General features: G+C 42.5%; 2 protein-coding genes across 2 annotated transcripts; both read right to left on the bottom strand.

Annotated features, from left to right (window-relative positions):
• Positions 1 to 252: 252 nt before the first annotated feature.
• LOC104246426 (transcription factor TCP19-like) lies at positions 253 to 1,788 on the bottom strand. The gene has a single exon (XM_009802235.2). The coding sequence runs from the start codon at positions 1,513 to 1,515 to the stop codon at positions 418 to 420; it is 1,098 nt and encodes a 365-aa protein (XP_009800537.1). The 5' UTR covers positions 1,516 to 1,788; the 3' UTR covers positions 253 to 417.
• Positions 1,789 to 8,414: 6,626 nt separating this feature from the next.
• Positions 8,415 to 8,993, bottom strand: LOC138876306 (uncharacterized). Its single transcript, XM_070155220.1, has one exon. It carries the CDS (start codon positions 8,991 to 8,993, stop codon positions 8,415 to 8,417), a length of 579 nt encoding a protein of 192 aa, XP_070011321.1.
• Positions 8,994 to 27,595: the final 18,602 nt, after the last annotated feature.

The following is a 27,595-nucleotide window of genomic DNA, read 5'->3' as shown; positions in this document are numbered from 1 at the left end:
AGGTAAAAATATATACTAACAGTGGTTTCAATTGGGTTTGTGGCTCTTTACAAACTTATTTTTAATTTTATAACCCCACTTCTTTTTTGACACATGAGAGATTTACTTTTATACACCTATTGATGTTGGTAAAGGGGCATAATGTACAAATAACATACGTTATACACCTATTGATGTGGTATAAACATCTTATGACAATCAAAAAAAATAATGATAACCATATAATATATGATAAAGCTGAAGGATACCATGTTCATTAACACTTATTTTGATTATTGGAAATTTGTGAAGAGATTACAGATCATTCAACCCCTAACATTAGTTTTGACAAAATAAAAGAAACAAAAGTGAATAGCAAATATCTTCTAATTTGTACAGAGTGTCTTGAGCATATTTAGCTCAACTTTGTCTCTATCTTCATGGTTTTGAAGATGTAACTTGATTTCCACTTCTACCCATAAACTGCAACTCTTTTCTATCATAAATTTCAAGCGAAAAATCTCTCAATTTATGGGCTTTAACATCATTATTGTTGTTATTTCTATCTCCAGTACTAGAGCTTAAGCTAGCTGGTGCCATGCTAGACTTGTTCGACCCAACTTTAGGCCATGTACTTAACGGTCCTGCCTCCATCATTGGTGGCGGACCGTTAATATTTGCGGCTGTAGCTGCCACGAATGATGATATTGGCCGTGCAGCTGCGGCCAAATTAAAAACTGGTGTCACCGAAGGAGTGATCGTCCATAGTTGAGGATACTGCATGACATTATTACTGCTGTTGTTATTGGTAACATTTAGTGGGGGCGTAGCTGGTATCATCCAAAATGAATTGGATGGTATCATCACGCCCCCGTTATTTATTGCCCATACGGGTATTAGCTCATGTGGAGGAGCGACGCCAGCGGCTAAGGTCACTGGCGGCGGCGTCACTGGAGCAAATTGTGAAACATTTGCGACATTTTTATTCAAACTCCCCACATCAATAAACTCCGAATTTGTTGATGATTTTCTTCTACGTTTTTGAGAATTGTTCTCGTCATTTTCTCGATTAGTTGGCGGAGAGGTCGTCGGAATTTTTAACGTCCCGTTAACGGAAACCGCTATCGCCGGTACAGTTCCAGTTCCGGTAGCTTCAATAATAGATTGCTCCGCATGTTCAAGCAACCACTTAACAGTTTCTCCATCCGACTTGTGACCCAGTTCTCGGGTCAACTGAAAGATCCGAGCTGCACACGTGGCAGGTATTCGGATCCTCCGACCACGGCCCTCTACTTTCGTGTGACGGTCCTTTGTGGAAGACCGCCGTGGGGTGGTGGTAGCCACCGGCATAGGCATTGCCGGAACGAAAGTGTGATGATCGGAATCAAAGGGTTCTTGTTTCAAAGCAGAAAGTACCACTTTTTTCTCATCGGAAAATTCATCGCTATCCTTTTCCCGGTGATTTGGATCGCCGCCGGCGCCGTTGCTAAGCTCGGAGGTGCCACACTCATCATCTGGGTCATGAAAATTCGACATTATACTGAAAACCCAGAAACTATTTCACTCAAAACAATGAAATAAACAAGGAAAAATTGTTAAGAGAAATCAAGAAAACTAGAGCTGAAATGGAGGAAGTGAAGTTTATGGAGGATGAATCAGACGGTTGAAGTGAGGAGGTATATAAGGAAAGAGGGAGTGAGATGGTGACACGTGTAAGGTGAGAAAAGGAGGGTGACCATATTTTGGGCAGGAGTGTGACTTTTTCTTGTGGGTGGACCATAATATGGTAGTGGCAGTAACCACAAATGGTCCTACAAATTGTGTAAGAAAATGGATCTAAAATGTGGCCCTCACCCCCCTTTTTATAGAGTAAGGTCCCCACCATAATAAGGAGAGGGGCCTTAGACGGGGCAAAAAAATTAATTAGTGGATTATTTTGTTTTATCAAAGGGCAAGGGGAATGAATGGTGAGGATAATAGAGTAAGAAAAATTAATACACATATTCTTGCCTAATTTCTTTGATGATTCTGGAAATTAGGGTGCCTTTTTCTTACAAATGTTTCTGAGTTTGAGTCTTGAGAGTAAAATCTCTAAGTAAATTTTTTTGGTGTGAATCCGGATTAATCAGGGTCTAAAGTAAATATTGAAAAGTCAAGTAAATAAATAAATAACTTCATATAATTCTTGTAGACAATAAATTTGGGTCGAGAAAATAAAATCAAGATATTTTATTTCAAATATTTGAGTGTTACAATCTCTATGATTCCTCTGATTCTACTTTTCTAGTATAAATTCAAGGGCCTTTGAGCTTGATCTTGAATTGTAATTTGATTTATCCGTCACGAACACTTTGATTGTTGCCACGAATTTTATCAACAAACAAGTAGCCTTGATCTTGAACGCCTTGTATTTGATTTGACTTCGTTCTTGATCTTGAATACTTGAATTGTTCTTCGTTCTTGAGCTTGAACTTGATTTCTTGAACTTGAACTTGATTGCTTGAAGCTTGAAACTTGTAGAGAACTTTGCAGCGTTTGATCCACGAGCTCTCTCTTGCTTCTTGTTATAACTTCTGGTGTCTTTTCTGAGTTATGAAGACCCCCATTTATAGTTGTGGAAAGAAGGAGTTGTGATAAGAACAAACTATTTCCGGCCAATCAAATTGAAGTGTGGCATGGCCGCATTTGATTGGCCATAACATGTCACTGCACACGTGGCGCGATTTCATTGGACGTTTAGTGTGACTGGGAATGCCTTGTCATTTTGACACATGGCACGATCCTATTGGCTATTCGTTTGACTTGGCGCGCCACGTCATTTGACATATGGCACCAAACTAGGCCTCTAGGAAGATAACATCTTGGGCTTAATTAAGTGGGCTCATCACTTTAGCCCAATAGATTAAGACTTATTTATTTAATCCATAAATGTTGGACCTATATAATTAATTCATGAGAGAATTTCATTTATAGCCCATCGGGCAAAACAAATTTCAACCGGTGGCCCCATAAATTGACCCATACAAGTTATAGCCTAAAAATAATGACAAGCGCTAGCCGTCGCCTCCCATCCCTATCTTTCTTCTTTACTGTCTTTCTTCTTCTCTCTCACGCCGTCAATTTTATGCCACACTCCTACTGTCCTTTTTGTTCTTCTCAATGTCATGATTGGTACCATTGCTTTTACTTCTTCCTTGGCTAACCAAAAACAAAATCACCCTCCCAAACAAGAACAAGGTTACTCACAAAATCACTCACAACAACAACAAGAGCAACAACCCACTAAACTCACTAGATCTCCTTCTATTCTTCAACGCATCAAATCCATAAATTTCTATAACTATAGATCTCAAGAACCTGTTAAAGACTACAACTTTGACCATCCCCATAATCAAGAAACCACTTTTGAACCACAAACACATTACATTTTCGAACCAGCTCCAAAACATAGTACCGTGGTACCAAAATCTACCCAGTATATTTTTTTTTCAATTTCAATTTTGTGTTGGTTTTTCTAAATCTCCATTAGTTTGTGTTTTATGACATAATTAATTGATTGATTCACAATTTTTACTGTTTTTATAATATTGTGGTTACCATTTTCGGTGACTGTGAGGCCATGGATGCCGGTGTCCTCGTCGTTGAAGAAGCAACTCTGCCAACCACGACTCTCATGGCCTTGTCTTCTTTCTCTGATTTTCTCTTATAGTTTCTGTGAATATGAAATTAATATTTTGAAGATCTTTGCCTGAAACTTTAAAACTCCGGCAATCTTGTTACCATTTTCGGCAACTGTGAGGCCATGGATGCTGGTGGCTGGTCTCTTAATGAGAGGAAGATGAGAGGAGATAACTATGCATAAAGTTAAAATATATACAAATAAACTGTCACTATACAAAAATTATACAAAATAGACTATCATTATACATATTGTATACAGTAGATATACAAAAATAGACTGTCATTATACAGAAAATATACAAAATAAACTGTCATTATATAAAATATATACAAAATAGATTGTCGCTATACAAAAATATACAAAATTGACTGTTACTATACAAAAAATATACAAAATAGATGTTACTATACAAAAAATATATAAAATAAACTGTCACTATACAAAATAGACTGTTACTATACAAAAACTATACAAAATAGACTGTCACTATGCAAAAAAATATACAAAATAGAATGTTATTATAAAAAATATACAAAATAGACATTTCGTATATGACATGCATTACTATTTCATTCAATTCTTAGCTTAGAAGTATAAAATACAATTTAAAAAGGCAAAAAAGGGTTGCTCTATCGCACCAAGTAGGGATCGAACATGCGACCTTCAACTTAGGAAATACACACCCTATCCACTGAGCTACAAGCACTTGTGTTGTCATGCTCATTCCTTTCGGCTACCATATGCAATATGTTTGGGCCGAAGGGCCATTTTTTGTAAGTGTCCCAAAACATGGGCTATTAAAATTTTGAGGGGTTATAGAGGGTAATTTCCCCTTAGTTCATTTATATATTAGCTCATAATATTTATTTGGACCAATATATCTTGAATTTAAAATATAGTCCAAATTATTTTATGGATTTAATTTAAATAAAATTTATATGCCTACAAATGCTCCCTACTTCAAGGCTTGTCGTAGTGTGGATACGATAATCCATGAGATAAGTCGTGAAGTACTAGCAAAGATAACAAATTTGAATCCGAGGTTGAATTAAAATTTCCATAATATAGTATATTTCGACAATTTAATTCATTGACCCAACGAGCTGAGACAAATTTGTCTTGGGAACTTTAGTATCAAATTCATATATTAACAAAATTGAGCGAGGCCATGTTAGTTTGAGAATTTGGAACTTTTGTTACTCGAATTCCAACGTTACCAAAGGACCTCTTGAATTCCAACGTTACCAAAGAATCTCCAAATCCAACAAAATAATCTTTTCTAAATATAATCATTAGGCTTGAGATTACACTTTGACTTCTACGTGGCATTGTTATTGCCACAATCATATACTTTTAGTTTTATTGCCAGTGCTTGCTGCTATCTTCCACATTTGATACAAATTCAATTACTTGGAGTAGTCCCGGTTTATTCCAACTACAACACAAGAAACGTAAATTCTGAGAGGATATGAGGCCAATTTCGAGTCTGAATCGAATAAGGGAATGTTTAGCCGCCTTATTGTATCTGATCCCAGTCCCACATCGAAATAACCTCTTGTCCAGCTGCTTTGAGAAATCTATATAAACTCGTGCTTGTATTTGTTGAGCATCAATTCGTAGTATTTGCGAGCCACTTGAGTTTATTTTTGTGGACTTGGAAGCATTAAAGCGAAGGTAATTTCTTTTTTTTTCTCGTGCTTTCTTTTTTGTTGTCTTTTTTTTTTTCCTTTTTTTTGTAGGTCAAGCGAGAAAGATATGTTCTTGTTCAACAAGATGATCCACGCATGAAGAAGATAATCTTGGGGTGTGAGGGGATAAGTATTTATCCTTGCCCGATTCTTGGTGAGATTACTCTCAATGTGGCCCGATTCTTGGAGACATTACTCTCAAAATGGCCCGATCCTTGGAGAGATTACTCTCAATGTGGCCCAATTCTTGGAGAGATTACTCTCAAAATGGCCCAACTACCGGAGAGATTACTCTCAATGTGGCCCAATTCTTGGAGAGATTACTCTCAAAATGACCCGATTCTTGGAGAGATTACTCTCAATGTGGCCCAGTTCTTGGAGAGATTACTCTCAAAATGGCCCGATTCTTGGAGAGATTACTCTCAATGTGGCCCGGTTCTTGGAGAGATTACTCTCAAAATGGTCCGATTCTTGGAGAGATTACTCTCAATGTGGCCTAATTCTTGGAGAGATGACTCTCAAAATGGCCCGATTCTTGGGGAGATTACTCTCAATGTGGCCCTGGCCCAACTACCGGAGAGGCCAACTTAAGGTGCAAAGGGACTCATATGTCCACCTTAAGATTGGAAAGTTATAGTCCCTTTTAAGGACAAACCCACGAAGAGGCCAACTTAAGGTGCAAAGGGACTTATATGTCCACCTTAAGATTGGAAAGTTATAGTTCCTTTTAAAGGACAAACCCACGAAGAGGCCAACTTAAGGTGCAAAGGGACTTATATGTCCACCTTAAGATTGGAAAGTTATAAAGATTCAACTTGAAGACAACAACGACTTGAACACTTGTAAAACTTTGAAGATTTGGCGGACTTTGCAGACTTCAACTCGAAGATTCAGAGGGCTTAAACAATTCAACTTTAAGATCAGCGAATTTGAAGACTAAAACTTGAAGACCGACGAACTTGAAGACTTCAACTTGGGGGGTTAAATATTTCAACTTTAAGACCGGCGAATTTGAAGACTTCAACTTGAAGACCGACGGACTTGAATACTTCAACTCTGAGACTTGGAGGGCCTAAATATTTCAACTTGAAGATCGGCAGATTTGAGGACTTCAACTTGAAGACCGACGGAGTTGAAGATTTCAACTTGAGTACCAACGGAGTTGAAAATTTCAACTTGGGGGGTTAAATATTTCAACTTTAAGACTGGCGAATTTGAAGACTTCAACTTGAAGACCGACGGACTTGAAGACTTCAACTCTGATACTTGGAGGGCCTAAATATTTCAACTTGAAGATCGGCCGATTTGAAGACTTCAACTTGAAGACCGACGGAGTTGAATATTTCAACTTGGGGACTTCAACTTGAGTACCGACAGACTTGAAGATATCAATTTATCATGGAGGGTTGCCCCTTTTAAATCAAATGAGATCAAAGTTCCACAAGAGGATGACATTTCAGCTTGATTTTGCATTCCTCCATACTTCACTCGGACAACAACTGGGGCAATATGTATCTTTTGAACTTGTGCGACTGAACTTAGAATGAAACTCTAAGCTGCCTACGTACCTCGGTGAAGAGGATCAAGTCATACCGTAGTTCAGACTGGGTAGATTTGCCCAGGCCGCCTCTTTCGAGATTTTTAACCTAGCGGACTTTTTTTTTACATCCTAACTTTTTCCTAGGACGCCTCTTTCGAGACTTTCAACCTAGAGGACTTTTTTATATCCTAACTTTTGCCTAGGCCGCCTCTTTCAAGATTTTCAACCTAGCGGACTATTTTTTTTTGGGTCGTACACAGTTTATACTCTTGCAGGCTAGGAGTGTAGCAACATGCAGTTTAGGCTCGTGCGTCAAGGAGCGTGGCGACTTCAAGGATAATACTTCTTCAAAAACTTGTCATTGATAGGGCCGATTCTCACACCATTTGCATCAACCAGCTTGTAAGCCCCACTTGAATAAGCTTCTTGTATGACATATGACCAATCCCATTTTGAAGTGAACTTCCCTACAGATTTATGGGAAGTAATTATGGGTCTTCGTACGGCAAGGACATGTCTCCTACTTGAAAGGATCTCGGACAAACTCTTTTATTGAAGGCGCGAGACAATCGAGCTTGATAACATTCAAGACTCTATTGAGCTTCCAATCTCTTTTCATCAAGAGCTTCCAACTCTGCTAATCGAAGTCGAGCATTTTCTTCATTAGTGATCCCTTCTTGAATAGGCAGTCGTAATGAAGGTATTTGACGCTCAAGTGGCAAGACGGCTTCGACTCCATAAACGAGTGAATAAGGAGTCGCTTGTGTTGGCGTGCGATAAGTCGTTCTATATGCCCATAGAGCTTCTTCCATATGGTCATTCCAATCTCGTTTGGATTTGTAGACAACTTTCTTTAACAAGTTGCATAGAGTCTTGTTGAATGCCTCAGCTAGACCATTGGCGGCAGCATTGTACATCGAAGCGTTACGTTGCTTGAAGCCAAAGAGATCACAAATCCTGTTCATCAACCTATTATCGAATGGCTTTCCATTATCCGTTATTATGTAACGAGGAATGCCAAAGCGATAAATAATGTTTACTCGGATGAAACTTGCAACATTTTCCTTTTTACTTCCTTAAGAGCAACAACTTTAGCCCATTTTGAGAAGTAGTCAGTTATAGCCAAGATGTATAGGTGTCCACCAGAGGACTTTGGCAGTGGTCCAACAACATCCAATCCCCAAGCGTCAAATGTCCAGGATGCAACAGTCGGGTGCAATATTTCAGGAGGTTGATGAATAAATTTCGCATGGAATTGACAAGCCTTGCATCTTCGAGCGTAGTCCAAGCAATCTTTTACCATCGTTGGCCAATAATATCCCATCCTTTTTATATGGAAGTGGAGCTTTGGTCCGGACTGGTGTGACCCACATACCCCAGAATGTGCCTCTTGCAAAGCTTGGAGAGCTTCTTCTTCTCCTAGGCATCGCAAGAGTACTCCCTCAAACGACCTTCTGTATAGAGTATCCTTATAGTAAAGTAAGAGAGGTGCACGACGATGGATTTCAGTCCTTCTCCTTATATTTTATGGAAGTATCCCATAGCATAAGTAGTCGATAATGGGTTGTCGCCATTCTTCTTTCTCAACTTCAGAAATAGCAACAAGTTGCTTGAGTTTATTTTCTTCACCTTCGACCTCATTTGGTGGCGGTACTACCCATTTTTCGTAGACGGTAACTTGCGCTTGGTCAGGCAGGGGTAATGATGAAGCTAGAGCAGCTAAAGCACCAACCTTCTTATTTTCTTTCCTTGGTACATACTGAATAGTCACATCGCTGAGCCACCTCATCAACTTTTTTGCGTAATCATGATATGGGCGTAGTTCAGGCTTCTTGACCTCGTAACTACCCAAAAGCTGATTAACCACTAACTGGGAGTCACCAAAGACTTGCAATTGCAATTGCTTCATATCAATGGCCATTTCAAGCCCAAGTATTAATGTTTGATATTCAACAACATTGTTGGAACAGAGTTGTGTCAAGGTGAAAGAGTAGGGAAAGACTTCACCTTGAGGAGTGACAAATACTACGCCAGCCCCGGCTCCCCCACGATGTGCAGCACCATTAAAGTGCATCTTCCATGGAGGTTGAACTTCAACGACCATTGCGTCCTCATCAGGTAGTTCATCAGTTAGCTCCCAGTCATCAGGTATCGGATGATCTGCCAAGAAGTCTGCCAATGCTTGTCCTTTTACAGCCTTTTGAGGGATGTACAAAATCTCGAATTGTTGAAATTGGAGGTACCATCTCGCTAGTCGATCACTAAGTACAGGTTTTGACATCACGAACTTAATGGGATTTGCTTTAGAAACAAAACGGACAACATGAGCTTGAAAGTAGTGCTTCAACTTTTTAATTGAGAAGACTAGCGCCAAATATAACTTTTCAATAGGCGAATAGTTCAACTCGTTAGGTGTCATCATCCTGCTCAAGTAGTAAAGAGAGTTTTCTTTCCCCTCACTATTTTCTTGGGCCAATAATGCTCCAACTGACCTTTCCTGCGCTGCAATGTATAGTATCAATGGCTTTCCTGGTATAGGAGCTGCTAAAACTGGAGGCTTCATTAAGTAGGTTTTGATACTTTCGAAGGCATTGCTACAAGCTTGATCCCACTTGAAAGGAACGCCTTTCTTCATGAGGTGACTAAATGGTTGGCACCTCCCAGCCAGGTTTGATATGAATCTTCTAAGGTATGCTAGCTTTCCTTGCAGAATATTTAATTTATGGGTATCTCTAGGCTCAGGCATTTTCAAAATGGCATCCACTTTGGCTTGATCAATTTCGATCCCTCGATGGCGGACAATAAAACCAAGGAACTTTCCAGAAGTAACTCCAAAGGCACATTTCAACGGATTCATCCTAAGTTGGTACCTCCGGAGCAATTCAAATACCATTCTCAAGTCTTTCATATGCTCACCCTTTTCTCTTGATTTCACTACCAAGTCATCAGCATAGCATTGTAAGCACGTGATTTTTGCTTCACGGACAATCGCTCCAAAAGAAAACAAAAATAGTGACCAGTGACCTCGCTGGTCATCTGTGGTTCGGCCCATGTTGCATTTGATCTTATCAATCAAAATACAAAGTATGTCTGTCATGGTAATCAAACCGTAAATCGGTCGTTAAAAGAAAATTCAAAAATATATGTGCATCGTTCGTTCTAGGTTGTGATTTAACTTACTTAAACATTTTAATTTGGTGTGATAATGGTGTTGAAGTGTTACATTGTTGTTTGTTTTAATTTCCTTCGTTTTATTATTTATTTGTTATTTTCATTTTTTGTTTTAAAATTAGAAAACAAAGAAAAGTGATAAAAATCGATTTGGGCCCAAAAAATGAAACAAAATAGGCCCAAAACCACGTCCAAGGACCCAATCCAAACCAGGCCTGCCCAGGCACCTCCCAAAACGATGCCGCATCAGGCGTCTGATCTGAGCCGTTCAACCACACTAATCCAACGGTCCACCTCAGCACCCGTAACCCGACCTGTTTAGCCGGTCCAACCCAACCCATCACTTAAACCCAAACGACCCCGTTTTAATGCCAAACGACCTCGTCTCACCCCTCACCATCAGATCCCAGCCGTTGAGATCAGATGATCTAACGGCCTGGATCCAATCCTCTACGCCGTATATAAACCTTCCCTCACACCCCACGCCCCCTATCCGACCCCCCCTTCACTCATCTCCTTCCCCAAGCCTTGAACCCCCAAACCCTAGCAGCCGCCCTGATATCCCTTTCACCAGAACCCGGCGGCATGAACGCCAATGACCACCTCCTGAACACCCTAGGACCAGCTCACTCTCTTGAACATGGATCTGTTACCCCCTAGCCTCGAATCACCTTCCTTCGTCTCGAATCTTCATTTGAAGATTCGAGTAGTCGAACTCTGACCAATGCCAAACCTCACCATCTTCATACCAGACAATCCCCTGACCCCCTCGTGACCAAACCAGGCTTGGTTTGGTCCGAATCTACCCACAACTCTTAGAATCTCAAATCTGAGAATCCAAAACCTAGAACATGAATAGCCTTGGAAACCGGCCAGTCTTAACAGGGTTTGAGGTCTAATAGACCTTAATCAAGGTGTTCTCGTGTGAGAACACCCTGATTAAAGTTTGTTCGGCCTCAAGGGTTCAAAGTTGAGTCAAATTTGGGTCAATTTGGTTTGGACATTTTCCGGTAAGTTTTTCTTGTCCTTTTTGTTTTATTAAACTGCTAATTAAGTTGTCAGCATGTTTCGTTGTGTTTGTTTGTTATTTTTTGTTATTTTTCATTCGGATTTCTTCCATCTCTGTCAAAGACCTTTTATTTGGTCAGTTGATTTTCTGTGTGTTCTGAATGTATTCTGTGGTATACATGATCGTCAATTAGATTAGTCGTCAAATGAGTTAATTCATATAGGTTCCCAGTGATTGAACAAAGTTGTCTGAAGTCATTCGGGACTCTGTACGTGTTGTTTATATGAACGATTGATTGTTATGTGTTACGATTAATATAGTCGAGTCGATGTATGTCGTCAATTAGTTTCAGTCATTAATGGTAACAACTTGATTCGTGTTGTTTATTTCTGCTGTGATCGTATTTGAATCCCATTAGGAACTGAATTGTATTGCCTATTGGTTTTGTTCAATTTGAATTAAAGAACATCTAGGGGGTAGGTTATAATGGCAGTTCAGACTTTGAGCTTAAATGGATGCCATGTTCACTTAGTTCAGATTGTGGGCAGCATGCGTATGGTCAGCTGTTTTGGATTAAAATAGTCTGACAGCACATGCTGTCAGATTATATTCTTGCTGCCCATAGCCTGTTTTAGTTTAATAAATATTAAAAGGGGGCTGTCAGGGATCTCATGGGAGTTTGGTTATTTAAAATAACTGAGTGGAAAAACAACGGGGAGGGGGAATTTTGAGTTGTCACACAGCCTGTAAAGTGCTGAATTCAGGCTATAAAAGAGGCAGACCTTCCATTTAGAAGGGGATTCTTTTTTGGGAGCCTAAAAGAGAAGGTTTTCTTAAAAAAACTAAAAGAAAGAAACATAAATTCTGAAGATATTGTAACCAAACACTGTCTGAAAACTACAGAAGAGTTCACATTGGTCAAGCTGTCTTGGCCAAGTTCTGTTGTTTGCCCTGATTGAGCTGCTTGTGATTGTTGAACTGCTGGTGTTGCTGCATTGAATACTCTGTTATTTCTGTTGGTTCATTACTCTGGTTCTGGGATTGTTTGTTTGTTGCTCGACTGATCTTGAGCTTCATCATTGTTGGCTGGTTGTTGTTGCTGTGTTGTTGCTGTGTATCTGCTGTTGCTGTGTTTGTTGCATACTACTCAGCTGATCATTCCTTTCTTCCTTTGCTTCACTTACCAGGTACACAATTACACTACCAATGTAACTCGAAAGTTTGAGTAATGAGTGTAAAAGAGAAGATCTGCAGATGTTTTTTATATACATGGACTGTTGTGTTAAATGCCATGTAGTGTCTAATAGCTCACATTTTTGTTTGGGATACTGAAGGTAGCTTACAAGCCTAGCTGATGTCAATATAGGGTATTGAATGATAGTTGTATATGTATGTTGTTAGATAAAGGTACACCACTAATATACTGTCAATGTAAGCTGAATTTGAAGCATGAATACAAAGCAAGTTGGAAGAGTTGAAGTTATTTTGAACTAGTTTTAAAATGTATTGAAAATAGGTTATTTGTATGACAATGAGCTTTATCTGCTAGGACCATGTAAAATAGCTGTGGTGCAACTGCACTTTTACATATATCATTTAGTTGGAAAATTCTATGTGGTGTTCATAGTTAAAAGAGATTAGTATCACAGTAGATATTCTGTTAAGTTTACATAGTTGTCGAAGAGCATGCTAGATGGCCAAAGGTTATTTCCGTAAACATATGGCAGTTCTTTTAGTTGGTAGGAATATGGTTCGACTGAGGTAAGGTGTACACTGCATGCAAGCACCTACCCCCCCCCCCCGTTTTGTGTAAAAAATGCTGAACATATATCGTATAAGTGGAATAGGCCCAGTTGGAACAAGGTTGGCCTAGGCCGAAATTAATGTTACGCACAGTGGGCCCAGGCCCATAATATACAGACGCATGCCCATGTGGGTGGCCATGCTGCCGATTTTGTGAAAGCATTCGGAATCCCGATATAAATAACCTGCAAACATGTAATTAACTAGGGTTATTTCTGCTTTCAATTCGTAGAGACAAACGCGACAAGAAACGTAGTTGCTATAGGATATCCTCTTAAAATAAGGACGAGATGAGCCTCGACAAATAAAAACGCATAAGCTGCGGGGCCCTTGTTAAATGTATATATCGAAGCATTCAGTTTCCAAGGTGGGTCGTTTAGCAAATCTCACGACCCTCCCGGAATAATAACGCGATAGCCTCTTTAAGCGCGTGTTTAATAATTTTACCTTCTTAAATTCGGGTGCGCATTTATGTGACCCAAATCCAAATCTCGACGGATTCGAGATGTGTTTCTAATCACGGGTACATTGATTGTGACGTGGTTCGAGATGCATGTCCATGACGTCGCAAAATTCCTTTTTAAAAAGTAAGAATGAGACGAGCCTCGACAAACAAAAATGTACAAAGCTGCGGGGCCCTCTAAATGTATGTATATATTAAAGTGTTTAGAATTCGGGATGTGCCGTTTAACGGATCTTTACGACCTTCCCCAAAATAACAAGACGCTAGTTGCTTTAGGCGCGCCTTTAACAATTTATTTTCCTTAATTCGGGTGCACATTTATGTGACCCAAATCCAAATCTCAACCGAGTCGAGATATATCGATAACTACGGGTGCATTGATGTAACGTGGTTCGAGATATGTTTTCACAACGTTGCAATTCTCGTAAAATAATAATAATGACAAAAGCGGTTAAAAGTTAAATTTTGCACATAGGTTCAACAGGTATTAAATCAGATGATCAAGCCGAATATGACAGTTGAGCGACCGTGCTAGAACCACGGAACTCGGGAATGCCTAACACCTTCTCCCGGGTTAACAGAATTCCTTATCCGGATTTCTGGTACGCAGACTGTAATATGGAGTCATTATTTTCCTCGATTCGGGATTAAAATTGGTGACTTGGGACACCCTAAATCTCCCAAGTGGCGAATCTGAAATAAATAAACCAATCCCGTTTCGATTGTCCTTTAATTGTAAAAAACTCCCTTGCACCCTCTCGGGTGCGGAAAAAGGAGGTGTGACAGATCTGGCTTAAAATAATTGTTATCATTTGGCTTTATTTATTATCTGATTTTTTTACATGTTTGAGCCTAAGGTGCTAAATGTTACTTTTACCGCTTTGATATTGTTTGGACTGTATATATAAACTGTGCCGAAACCCCTCTCTTCTCTCTCTTGAGGAGTGCACGCTGGTCGTGGCTTCTTTCTGTTAGTGTCATATACCAAAATAGAATGAGGATTCGGAGGATTTGCAAAATCGGATGGCCTTTTGGTTACCGGTACACAGCTCCCATCCTCGGCTCGAGTTGTCCGCTCGGGTAAGCCAGGTCTAGAGCAAACACCTAAGGTTTTACAACTTAGTATAACATGACTTCATGCCGGATCCCTAGTAGGAACGCTTATTTGTATCATGTGCATTTGACTTAGGGGACTCAACATAGGGGTTGAGTCCGTCTAGGACAAGCAACCTGAGAATAAAGACCATCCTGCTACATCTTGTTTGATTTATGCATTTACTTGTTTCAAAGCTTGCATGCTGACCGGCTTCTGAATATTGGGAATGTTGTGGAAAAAAAAAGAATAACGGTTAGGGAGTTAATTATTCATTTTTGAAAAAAACAATACCCAGAAAAACAGTTAAAACTCTGCCAGAATTTTGAAAAAAAAAAAACAGAAAATGTGTGTCTTGTTAATCTGTTTTAGAAAGTAAGAGAAAAATAAGAGTCTTTGTTTTATTTTCAAATATAAGAGGAAAAATAGTGTGTCTCCAAAATTCGGATTATGCCCGAACTACGTCAGTTTGATTCTCGCGGGGTGCGAGATACGTAGGCAACCCTCATCGGGCTCAACTTATTTTTCAAAATATAGGTACAATCCAAAAGAACAAAAGTTTAAAATAGTCAAGGCGACATCACGCTTTTCAGAAATAACCAAATTTCGTTTTTTTAGGAAGAAGGGTATGTCAATTTGGTATTTGAGTCCCATGAGTCTGGATCTTTGCTTAATCACCCCAATAAACATGCAGAATGTGCATAAGTCCAAGTTTGCCAGTAACGGTTAGGAGCAAGATCCCTCTGGAGGTGCGATTATGGTGGGAGGATCTGGAAAATTCAGAGCAAGACAAGATCAAACTGCACCTGGGAGGTCTGGTTAATTTGTTGAATGTCCGGCCCCGATGCGACATCATAAAGGCTTTGGTTACATTTTGGGAGCCGACCCACAACGTATTCCGTTTCTCGGATTTTTGAACTCACCCCAACCTTAGAAGAAATGGCGGGTAACATGGACGTCACTGAAGGTTTGAGACACAAATACCTGATCGCTCCAAGAGCTGTGAATTCACACAAATTCATGGATCTGTTGAAGATAAGCAAGGGAGTCCCATACGCTGAACTGGATAGAGGTTTTTCTACCCTACAATTCATATACCAGAGGTACGGGAACATAGGAGGATTCAATGATCCAGAAAGTGGTGTTTGCAGTAGGGGAAATCTGGTAAAGTGGAATGAGCATAGGCGGTTCGCTTTTATGGTGGCATTTTTGGGCCTTGTGGTGTTTCTTCGAAAAGATAGAAATATCGATCTGAAGGTGGCTGGAATCGTTAAGGTCCTGATTACCAATGATAAAAGCATCCTTGCTCCTATGATAGTGTCAGAAATATACCGAGCCCTCACGGCTTGTAAGGCCGGGACAGACTTCTTCGAGGGGTGCAACTTGTTATTACAGATGTGGATGATCGAACACCTATGCCACCATCCTCAGTATATGCGCTACATGTCTACAAATGGGGGCTGCATCGAGGGTTATAACCTAAGGGTTTCAGGTTTTCGATCACCAGGAGGGTTTGAAGAATGGATATCCTATCTCCGGGCCATAACTGCAGATCAAATAAACTGGACTTTGGGTTGGCTTTCTGTGGAAGAAATCGTATACATGCCCGCCACTGGTCCTCACTTCCTCTTGATGGGACTCAGAGGTATTCAACCTTATGCCCCTTACAGGGTGATGAGGCAGTTAGGAAGGTGTCAAGTAGTACACCCGGACGAAGATCTCAGCACTTATGCAGTCGAGGTCAGCAGTGACGGCCAATTTCCTGAAAAGACAGTTCATTGCATATGGGGAGAATGCCAGTACCTGACGGTAAATACTCGGGTAGTTGATGTATCCAGAGGTGAAGCCTCACCAACTTATCTTGCTTGGCATAATAAGAAGAACATTGCGGAGCGGCCCACCAAACGGCCTCACCTCCAAGATTTTGTTGAGTCATCACAAGAACAATGGGGCTGGCTCGCAAAAGAGGAAGGTTACCGAGCTGAAATAGGGAAGCTAAAGCGTCAAGTTGAAGGACTGGTATTTGAAAATAATGTGCAAGTCGCCTCGGAACAGGCGGAAAGAAACAAGCTAGCCCAAAAGAACCAGACCTTGAAGGCCCGCCTTCGCCAAGCCAGTAAGAATAACATTGACCAACAGAGGCGTCGCTCCAACGAAAGATTGATAGCAAGTTTGAGAAATCAGGTTATCCAGAGCCAAGAAAAATTAGAACAATCGGAAACTTGCATCGCAAGGATGAGGGCCAAATGGGCAGAAGGTACAATAGCCCAAAGGCAGCGTCTGCAACAGGTCATAAGGGATTATGAAATGAGCATCGGGATATTAAGAGAGACGAACTCCACTCTGCATGAGCGGATCATCAAACAAGCACGAGATGCCCAGGCCGACAGAAGACAGTGTTACGATGCAATGGCCTGCATGGAAAGACAAATGGAGTTGTTCCAGAATCGACTTGCCGACAACGTTCAGGCACTGGGATTGAAGAACCGACAAATCAGGCAGTTGTTTAGTGAAAGGGATAACATTCGAGCAAGGATTGACGAAATCGGGCATTACATCTACATGAAATGCCTGGCATGTGAGCGAACACCTCGGAAGACCCTCCTTGTTCCCATCATGGGCTGCGTCTACCGGATTATGAACGAGTTGAAGAGCTTGCAAAGAGACCTTACACCTAGGGCCGCGAAAGGGCCGAAAGATGCCTCGTGGGCCCCTAAGTTGGAAAATTAGTCTTTGATCGAGTCCTGTTTATTTGGCGTTGCTGCTTTCCCATATGTTGTTTTCGATTAGTCAAACCAAGTTAAAAATTGTGGAGTCTGTACTGGTGCTATTATTGTTTGAAGTAATGTGTAATAGCAAATTTTGATAATGAAATTAAGTAACTCCAAAAGAATTTCTATGTGTCTTTACTTTATGGCAGAACTACGCCTGGTATGATTCGCGCGGGGACGTGATACGTAGGCAATCCCCATAAGATTCGACCGCTTTTAATAAAGAAAGAAAAGAAAATACAAAAATAAATAAAAAGGGGACAAATGAGCAAGCCGGGATGACGCATGTTGTTTGAAGCAAAGCATGTAGAAACGGTTAACTGCCTAGGAGCATTGCATCCTCTATGTGTTATGATCAAATATGTTAAGCTCTAACGCTAACAAAGTTTGTTGTCTTCTGTGCCAGACAAGTTAGTTGTTAAAGAACTCTGGCAACGCACTCCTATCAAACCAGATCCAAAGGACCGATAGCAACAAGCATGACTACTTCAGAGAATAGTAATGAGGAAGAGAGGCCGATGAGCCAGTTGTTAAAAGAAGCGATGGAAAAGATTGAAAGGATGGGACTAGAGATGAATGCAATGCAGCTAGCCATAGCCAAAACACAAAAGAGCCCTGAAACACTGGGACACATGCCAGAATACCCTCACTCCGGCCCTTCCACAAGCCGCCCAAATCCCCTTTATCATCAAGAAAGAAGCCCTCATGATTCCCAAGCTCCACCACCCCATCAACCTCTCCCAACACCCAATATTCCCATTTTTGTGGGACCAACATCAGCCCCTTTGCAAAGAACGACCAGTGAGCCATTGTTTCAGGCTCACGATACACAATACTATCCCCCCGATCCTACGTTTCATGCTCCCGAGCCACAGACTTACAATCCACACTTGGAAGTGCCGGCAGAGATTGAGAAGCCGGTCAAGGCCCCTGAACAGGATGAGGTATTGAGAAAGTTCAAAAGCCTGGAGCAGTCTTTCAGGAACCTGCACGGTTTGGGCAACCAGGTCAGCGTAGCATACAAAGATCTATGCCCTTTCCCAGACGTCCAACTCCTGGCTGGGTTCAAGATGCCTAAATTTGATCTATATGAAGGGCACGGTGATCCCATGGCACATTTGCGGGGATTCTGTAGCAAAATGAGAGGGGCAGGCGGCAAGGATGAGCTGCTGATAGCTTATTTCGGCCAAAGTCTGAGCGGATCTGCACTAGAATGGTATACCAGGCAGGATTCCAGCAGGTGGTACACGTGGGATGATCTGGCGCAGGCTTTTGCAGGTCATTTCCAGTACAATCTCGAGATAGTCCCTGACCGTCTCACATTATTGAGAACTGGGAAGAAACCCGGGGAAAGTTTTCGCGAGTTCGGGTTCCGCTGGAGAGAACAAGCAGCTAGAGTCGATCCTCCCATGAGAGAGGGAGAGATGGTGGACTATTTCTTGCAAACATTGGATCCAACCTACTTTGGTCACTTGGTGACAACGGTTGGAAAATCCTTCAACGAGGTGGTCAAGATAGGGGTCATGATAGAAGAGGGTCTGAGGTCTGACAAAATCTTGAACTACTCGGCACTCAAGGCCACAACCCAGGCTATTCAGAGCGGCACGGGAGGTGCGCTGAGAAGAAAGAAAGAAGAGGTTGCCACGATCGAGGCAGGCAGTTGGTACAGGGCTGACAAGCCACACTACAACCAACCCAGACCTCACAGGTCAAACTACCTATACAACCCACCCCAAAATTTCTATCCACCTCGAGAACCACATTGTTCCGTACACCAGGCCCAAGCATACACTCAGCCTCCGGTTCGCCCGCAATGGTGCGCGCCGGCTCCCCAGAACATATATGCACCAGCACAAAACACCTACCCTTTACCAAGGGCGTATAGAAACCCTTCAGGGGCAGGCTTTCGGGGAAATCCAGATGCTAGGAATGACAGGTTGCGGAAACAGAGAACTTTCACGGAGTTGGGAGAAACCTACACCGCTTTGTTCCACAAGCTGAGGCAATTGGGTTTGGTTAGTCCTGTCCAGACTCGAGAACCAAATCCCCCACCTCAAGAATTTGGATCGATCAATAAGTTGTGAATACTGCTCAGGGATGCTCGGGCATGATACCGAGAAGTGTTGGAAGTTGAGGCATGCCATACAGGATCTTATTGACACCAATAAGATCGAGGTCCAGACACCGGAGGCTCCTAACATCAACCAAAACCCACTGCCAACGCATCACGAGACTCACATGATTGAGTTAGTATATGAGGGAAGAGAGTTGAGAAAACCCTCACAAACAGTGATGATGATCCAGGCCGCCCCGAAAGAAGTCTCAACTAGTGGGGGAACGAGGGTATAGTCACAGGGAGAAAGCGTCAAGCCAGTAGTGATATTGGGAAAGAGCCCGTCCGCCATAACAAGCAAACCCGAGCCAAACAAGTTGGTAATATCAGGGATTCCGCCCACACCCGTTGTTGTGTTAAAGGGGCATATAGAGAACTGGTCACCATAAAGCTTGTAGTCCAGCTGCCGATGATTGATAGCAAGGCTGTGCCTTGGAAATATGAAAAGGCGGTGGTGATGTACCAGGGAAAACAGGTGGAAGAAGTTAGTTGTGAAGCGCAAGGGCTGACTCGATCAGGTCGATGTTTTGCTCCAGTAGAGCTAAGAAGAACCAACCCAGTTGCAACCAAGAAACCTGTGTCCGAAGAAGAGGCTGAGGAGTTCCTGAGGAAGATGAAAGTGCAGGACTATTCCGTGGTCGAACAGCTGAGAAAAACACCGGCCCAGATCTCACTGCTATCATTACTGATCCATTCTGAGGAGCATTGGCGGGCCCTGATGAAGATATTGAACGAAGCTCATGTACCCAACGAGATTTCTGTAAACCACCTGGAAACCATTGCCAACAAGATTTTCGAGGTGAACAGGGTAACATTCTCAGATGATGATCTGCCGGTGGAAGGTACGGAGCATAATAAAGCTCTATACCTAGCTGTCAAATGTGAAGACTCGGTGGTAACTCGAGTATTGGTGGATAACGGTTCAAGTGCCAATATTTGCCCATTATCCACTCTGGACCAGTTAAAGATCGACCGCGGAAGAATCCGCAACAATAGCATCTGTGTCCGAGGGTTTGACGGAAACGGAACAGCCACTGTGGGGGATGATGTACTTGAATTAACCATCGGTCCAGTCCTGTTTACCATGGAGTTCCAGGTGTTAGATGCCACAGTATCTTATAACCTTCTGTTGGGGAGACCATGGATTCATGCAGCCAAAGCAGTGCCCTCCACCCTACATCAGATGGTGAAGTTCGAGTGGGAAAAACAAGAGGTCGTGCTACACGGCGAGGACCCGGCGTGCACCATGGGTGGCGCCATTGTACCTTTCATAGAGATCGCTGACGACAAAGGTCCTTGGGTCTACCAGATTTTCGATACATGGTCGGCCAACAAAATCTCTGAAGGAGAGATCATCCCACACCCTAGGGTAGCTGCCGCGACAGTCATGATGGTCTCAGAAATGCTGGGTAATGGATTTATGTCGGGAAAGGGCCTAGGAGTCGAGCTTCAGGGGATTGTCCAACCTGTCACCCTGCCTAAAAATCTGGAAACTTTCGGATTGGGGTTCAAACCAACCACAGCAGATAGGAAGCAAGCGCGACAAATGAAGAAGAGGGTCTGGTTTCTGCCTAAGCCGGTGCCACGTCTCTCAAGGTCTTTTGTCAAAGCAAGTGTCAAGGGGTCACCGGTCCCAAAGATTCTAGGACCATTGATCGGTATAAATGAGGACCTGAATCAGAGTTTTGAGAGGCTATTCGCTGATGTCAGTGTGGTAGAAGCTGGAGAAGGTTCCAGCAGAACAGAGATACAGTTTGTGGGGCCTGAGGCCAAGACCAAAAATTGGACAGTTACTCCTCTTCCTGTCCGAGGGAGTCTTGGTAGTAGGCTTTGATTTATGTTTTGTTTGTTTTGTTTTGTTCGGATTATTCCAGGGTGTAATCCAAATTTTACGTTTGTCTTGTAAAAATGTGAACCCTTTTATCCCGCAAGTTTAATAAATTTCTCTTCTTTTGTCCCATTTTAATTTTGTTTTGTTCTTTTTCTTTCTGAACAGTTCTCTTTTTACTGGTTCTAATGATATGGCATGCACAGCGGATCTTCGACCTAGTCTAATAAATCAATCTGAATCCGACTCAATGATGCAAGAGGTCGTTTGCGACGATGAATTTGAATATGACGAAGATAAGGCCTTCGAAGAGATAAACCGAGAACTATGCCAATTTGAAGAAAAACCCAAGCCTAACCTAAATGACACTGAGGCTGTGAATCTAGGAGACGCTGATAACGTCCAAGAGACCAAAATCAGCATCCACATTGAGCCGAATGTCAGAGCAGAATTGATCAAAACTCTCATGGAATTCAAAGATGTTTTTGCATGGTCATATGATGATATGCCTGGATTAAGCACCAATTTAGTGGTTCACAAATTGCCCACTGACCCGGCATACCCTCCGGTCAAGCAAAAACTAAGGAAATTTAAAACAGAAATGAGTGTAAAGATCAAAGAAGAGGTGATTAAGCAGTTGCAGGCGAAGGTCATTCGGGTCACTCGATATCCCGAGTGGTTGGCCAATGTGGTACCAGTCCCAAAGAAGGATGGGAAAATCAGGGTGTGCGTTGACTACCGCAACCTCAACAAAGCAAGTCCCAAGGACAATTTTCCATTGCCCAACATCCATATCTTGATCGATAATTGCGCTGGGCGCGAGATCGGATCCTTTGTAGATTGCTATGCGGGTTATTATCAGATCCTAATAGACGAGGAGGATGCGGAAAAGACAGTGTTTATTACGCCCTGGGGAACTTACTGCTATCGGGTAATGCCGTTCGGATTGAAGAACGCCGGGGCAACGTACATGCGAGCAATGACTGCTGTGTTTCATGACATGATACACAAAGAAATCGAGGTGTACGTCGATGATGTGATCATAAAGTCTTGGCGTCAGGAGGACCATGTAGCAGACCTAAGGAGATTTTTCCAAAGACTCCGAAGGTATGATATCAAGCTCAACCCGGCCAAATGCGCATTCGGGGTTCCATCAGGAAAGCTGCTAGGATTCATCGTCAGTCGACGGGGGATTGAGTTAGACCCATCCAAAATTGAATCCATCCGAGATTTGCCACCGCCAAGGAACAAAACAGAGGTAATGAGTTTGCTGGGTAGACTCAATTACATCAGCAGGTTCATCGCCCAACTCACAGCAACTTGTGAGCCCATATTTCGGTTGCTGAGAAAGGATGTTGCGGTAGGTTGGACGGCAGAGTGTCAGGAAGCCTTCGACCAAATCAAAGGGTATTTGTCTAATCCACCCGTATTGGTCCCGCCCAAGCCTGGGAAGCCCTTAATTCTTTACCTGACGGTCTTGGAAAATTCATTTGGTTGTGTACTGGGGCAACATGATGACACAGGAAGGAAGGAGCAGGCCATCTACTATCTTAGCAAGAAATTCACAGTACATGAGGTCAAGTACACTCAACTCGAGAAAACATGTTGCGCCCTAACTTGGGTAGCTCAGAAGTTGAAGCACTACCTGTCTTCGTATACTACTTATCTCATATCCCGTTTGGACCCATTGAAGTATATCTTTCAGAAACCTATGCCCACGGGAAGGTTGGCAAAATGGCAAATTCTGCTCACAGAGTTTGATATCGTCTATGTAACGAGGACGGCCATGAAAGCCCAGGCGCTGGCAGACCATTTGGCAGAGAATCCCGTTGATGAAAAATACGAGCCCTTAAGAACGTATTTTCCTGACGAAGAGGTAATGCATACAAATGAGTTGGAATTGCCTGAGGAACCGGGTTGGAAGCTTTTCTTCGATGGAGCTGCAAACGCGAAAGGGGTTGGAATAGGAGCAGTACTCATTTCTGAAACAGGACGGCATTATCCTGTTACGGCTCAACTACGCTTCTATTGCACCAACAATATGGCCGAGTATGAGGCTTGCATTCTGGGTCTGCGCTTGGCTGCTGACATGGATGTCCAAGACGTCTTGGTCTTGGGAGACTCGGACCTCTTGGTACATCAAATTCAGGGTGAATGGGAAACACGAGATCTAAAGCTCATACCATACCGACAATGCTTGCATGATCTGAGCAAGCAATTTCGATCGGTGAAGTTCAAACACATCCCGAGAGTTCACAATGAGGTTGCGTATGCCTTGGCCACCTTAGCATCAATGCTGCACCACCCTGACAAAATGTATGTTGATCCTCTGCACATCTAGGTCCGTGATCAGCACGCTTATTGCAACGCCGTAGAAGAAGAACCAGATGGCGAACCCTGGTTTCATGATATCAAGGAATACCTCAGAATGGGGACATATCCAGAACAGGCCACTAGAGACCAAAAAGAGCCCTTCGGCGTTTGTCGAATGGTTTCTTCCTCAGCGGAGGAGTGTTATACAAAAGAACCCCGGATTTGGGATTGTTGAGATGCATAGGTGCCGGTCAAGCCACAACGGTTATGGCAGAGGTACATGCTGGAGTTTGTGGGCCACACATGAGCGGGTATGTATTGGCAAGGAAGATCCTTCGAACAGGGTGTTATTGGCTCACCATGGAACACGACTGTATCACTTTCGTGAGGAAATGCCATCAGTGCCAGATACATGGAGATCTGATTCATTCTCAACCAACAGGGTTACATACGATGTCAGCACCGTGGCCGTTTGTGGAATGGGGCATGGATGTCATTGGACCTATTGAGCCGGCAGCATCCAACGGTCATAGGTTCATTCTAGTGACCATTGATTACTTCACCAAATGGGTTGAGGCTAAAACCTTCAAGTCGGTAACTAAAAAGGCAGTGGTGGATTTTGTGCACTCCCATATCATCTGCAGATTTGGGATCCCAAAAGTAATCATCACGGATAACGGTGCGAATCTTAACAGCAGCCTGATGAGAGAGGTATGCCAACAATTCAAGATTACACACCGCAATTCCACCCCATATCGTCCCAAGGCGAATGGAGCGGTCGAAGTAGCCAATAAGAACATCAAGAAGATACTGCGAAAGATGGTGGAAGGGTCCAGACAATGGCACAAGAGATTACCCTTTGCTTTGTTAGGTTACCGCACTACCGTCCGGACCTCCACAGGTACAACTCCTTATTTGTTGGTGTACGGAACTGAGGCCGTAATACCAGCGGAAGTCGAAATTCCATCCTTCCGGATTGTCGCTGAAGCCGAGATTGATGATGATGAATGAGTCAAAGCTTGATTGGAACAGTTGAGCTTGATAGATGAGAAAAGATTGGCAGCAGTGTGCCATGGTCAGCTATACCATAAGAGAATGGCGAGAACATATAATAAGAAGGTGCGCCCCAGGAAGTTTGAAGTAGGGCAGCAGGTATTGAAGAAGATCCTCCCACATCAGGTCGAGGCTAAAGGCAAATTCGCCCCAAATTGGCAAGGGCCTTATATCGTGACCAGAGTATTGTCCAACGGTGCTTTGTGTTTGATGGATATCGAGGGGAGATGTGTCGACATGGCTATCAATTCTGATGCAGTCAAGAGATATTATGCGTAATTTCATTAATTATGGCAATTTTGGTTCGTTTGTTTGTATTTGGTATTTATTGGATAATGAGATGACGGAGGCAATTCTTTCTTCTATCCAAACACTTTAACCCTTGTTCCCCCCTTTTTGAGCCTTAAGTTATTCTTTCATACCCCTCTTTTGGAATCACTAATGGAAAAGACATGAAAAGAAAAAAAAAGAAAAAAAAAGAAAAAGAAAAAAATGAAAAGAAGGAGAAAGAAAAGAAAAAGAAGATAAAATCATAAGAAATACAAAACCGTGGGAACTACGTTTGACCTGATTCCTCAAAGAGGATACGTAGGCGCCTCACGGCTCGGTCATAGTATGCATCATAGTGAATATAGGATGCATAATGTACATAGTGTGCATAATAGGCACAGTGTGCGTAACGCACATAGCGCAACATAAGTGTAAAAATAAAATTCCCCAAGCAAGAAAACTGGGGCAGAGGTTATGTTTTAAGTTCCAACAAAGGTTTGATTCCAAAAGTTGTAGCAGATCACCCATCAAATTATTTCATTTTTGATAGCCTTTCTTTAGTCCCACACCAAAACCAACATCGACGTCCAAAAGACCTCCCGATCAATATCCAAGAGATGCCAAGTCAGGCAAATAAGGCCGGGAGTAATACGCCGATCCCCAGCAAAGAAGAGGATCATAAGACTGGGAATGAATTGGTGGTCAAAGGAATCTCCAGAAGAGAGGGTCGTATCGACAACACCCCGATTCCTCGATGAAGATATAAAATGAGAGAGTCTTATCGGTGAAAACCTTCACAAGCACCGAAAGGCGACGTAAGATAAGGGATATAAAATGAGAGAGTCTTATCGGTGAAAACCTTCACAGGCACCGAAAGGCGACGTAAGATGAGGGATATAAAATGAGAGAGTCTTATTGGTGAAAACCTTCACAGGCACCATAAGGCGCCGGGAGATGAGAGAAAAGAGAGAGTCTCATTAGTGAAAACGCCTCGAAGGACACTATGAGGCGACAAGACAGATCAACAAAAAGCGACCACATTCGCAACGAACTCATTTATCATCCCCAGCAAGTCAGACCATCGGGCAAATCGATTGATACGAATAGACTGGGTCGGGAATCTATGGTGCACGTCATGATCACGGGGACCAGTCATGTCCTCCAAATAAGTTCTTCTGAGTTTCTTCTCCCACCAAATATTAGTTCAGAAAGATTTTCTCCTTTTTCTATCTTTTATTTCTCTTCCTAAAAAATTTGTCTTGAAAAGGATTTTTCAAAGCTTACTACCAGAGACTGAAGGGGAATTCATCCAATGCAGGATAACACAAACAGTCTTAAAGGCCGGCCCCAGGCAATGCAATGATCGTGCCTTGCAGTTTTGGAGGAAGTGAGCTCCTAAAGGGAGTGGTTTCGGGAGTAAAGCGGACTCCCACAGCAGGTGCTTAAAGAGAAAGCAGAAAAGGGGATAAATTGAAAACCAGCCCCCAGCAGGCTAGAAACCCCCAGCAAGCAATTGTGTCCACCAACCAATTATGGGAACATAGAGCAAGAAAAGGGGAAGAGAGGAAAAATCATCCGCCGGAAAGGCATCTCCTACCACCACGATTAAAACTAACTAAATCCTTTTGTCCGCTGCAGGAAAACAAAGGATTGATGATGGCAGCAAGACGCAACGCCAGGGAAATCACCAAAAACCGGGGCAGAAAATTTTCTGCCGATTGTCAAAAATTTTCTCGGAAGAACGGGGAAACAATTTGAAATACATTTAAGTTCTAGGTTGCCCACCAGTAAAATGCGGGAATACATTTAAGTCCTAGGTCGCCCACCAGTAAAATGCGGGAATACTTTTAAGTTCTAGGTCGCCCACCAGTAAAATGCGGGAATACATTTAAGTTCTAGGTCGCCCACCAGTAAAATGCGGGAATACATTTAAGCTCTAGGTCGCCCACCAGTAAAATGCGGGAATACTTTTAAGTTCTAGGTCGCCCACCAGTAAAATGCGGGAATACATTTTAAGTTCTAGGTCGCCCACCAGTAAAATGCGGGAATACATTTGAGTTCTAGGTCACCCACCAGTAAAATGCGGGAATATATTTAAGTTCTAGGTCGCCCACCAGTAAAATGCGGGAATACATTTAAGTTCTAGGTCACCCACCAGTAAAATGCGGGAATACATTTTAAGTTCTAGGTCGCCCACCAGTAAAATGCGGGAATACATTTAAGCTCTAGGTCGCCCACCAGTAAAATGCGGGAATACATTTAAGTTCTAGGTCGCCCACCAGTAAAATGCGGGAATACATTTTAAGTTCTAGGTCGCCCACCAGTAAAATGCGGGAATACATTTAAGTTCTAGGTCGCCCACCAGTAAAATGCGGGAATACTTTTAAGTTCTAGGTCGCCCACCAGTAAAATGCGGGAATACATTTAAGTTCTAGGTCGCCCACCAGTAAAATGCGGGAATACATTTTAAGTTCTAGGTCGCCCACCAGTATAATGCGGGAATACTTTTAAGTTCTAGGTCGCCCACCAGTAAAATGTGGGAATACATTTAAGTTCTAGGTCGCCCACCAGTAAAATGCGGGAATACATTTTAAGTTCTAGGTCGCCCACCAGTAAAATGCGGGAATACTTTTTAGCTCTAAATTTTGGAATCAGTAACCCCACCTGAAGGCGGAGGGTTACAACAGAGATCCCTAAGCAGGAAATAATAAAATCCCCAGCACCAAGAAGCAGAAGGCTGCAAAGGCAAGCGCGCGATTCAAAAGGAAGAAGGAACGCGTCTCAAAAGAAGCAGTTTGGGAACGCTATAGCATGCCCAA

The sequence above is a fragment of the Nicotiana sylvestris genome, chromosome 8, assembly GCF_000393655.2.
Source record: "Nicotiana sylvestris chromosome 8, ASM39365v2, whole genome shotgun sequence".
NCBI classification, from domain to species: domain Eukaryota; kingdom Viridiplantae; phylum Streptophyta; class Magnoliopsida; order Solanales; family Solanaceae; genus Nicotiana; species Nicotiana sylvestris.
Note: the sequence above shows the minus strand (reverse complement) of the source record. Positions and strands in the feature narration are given on the sequence as shown.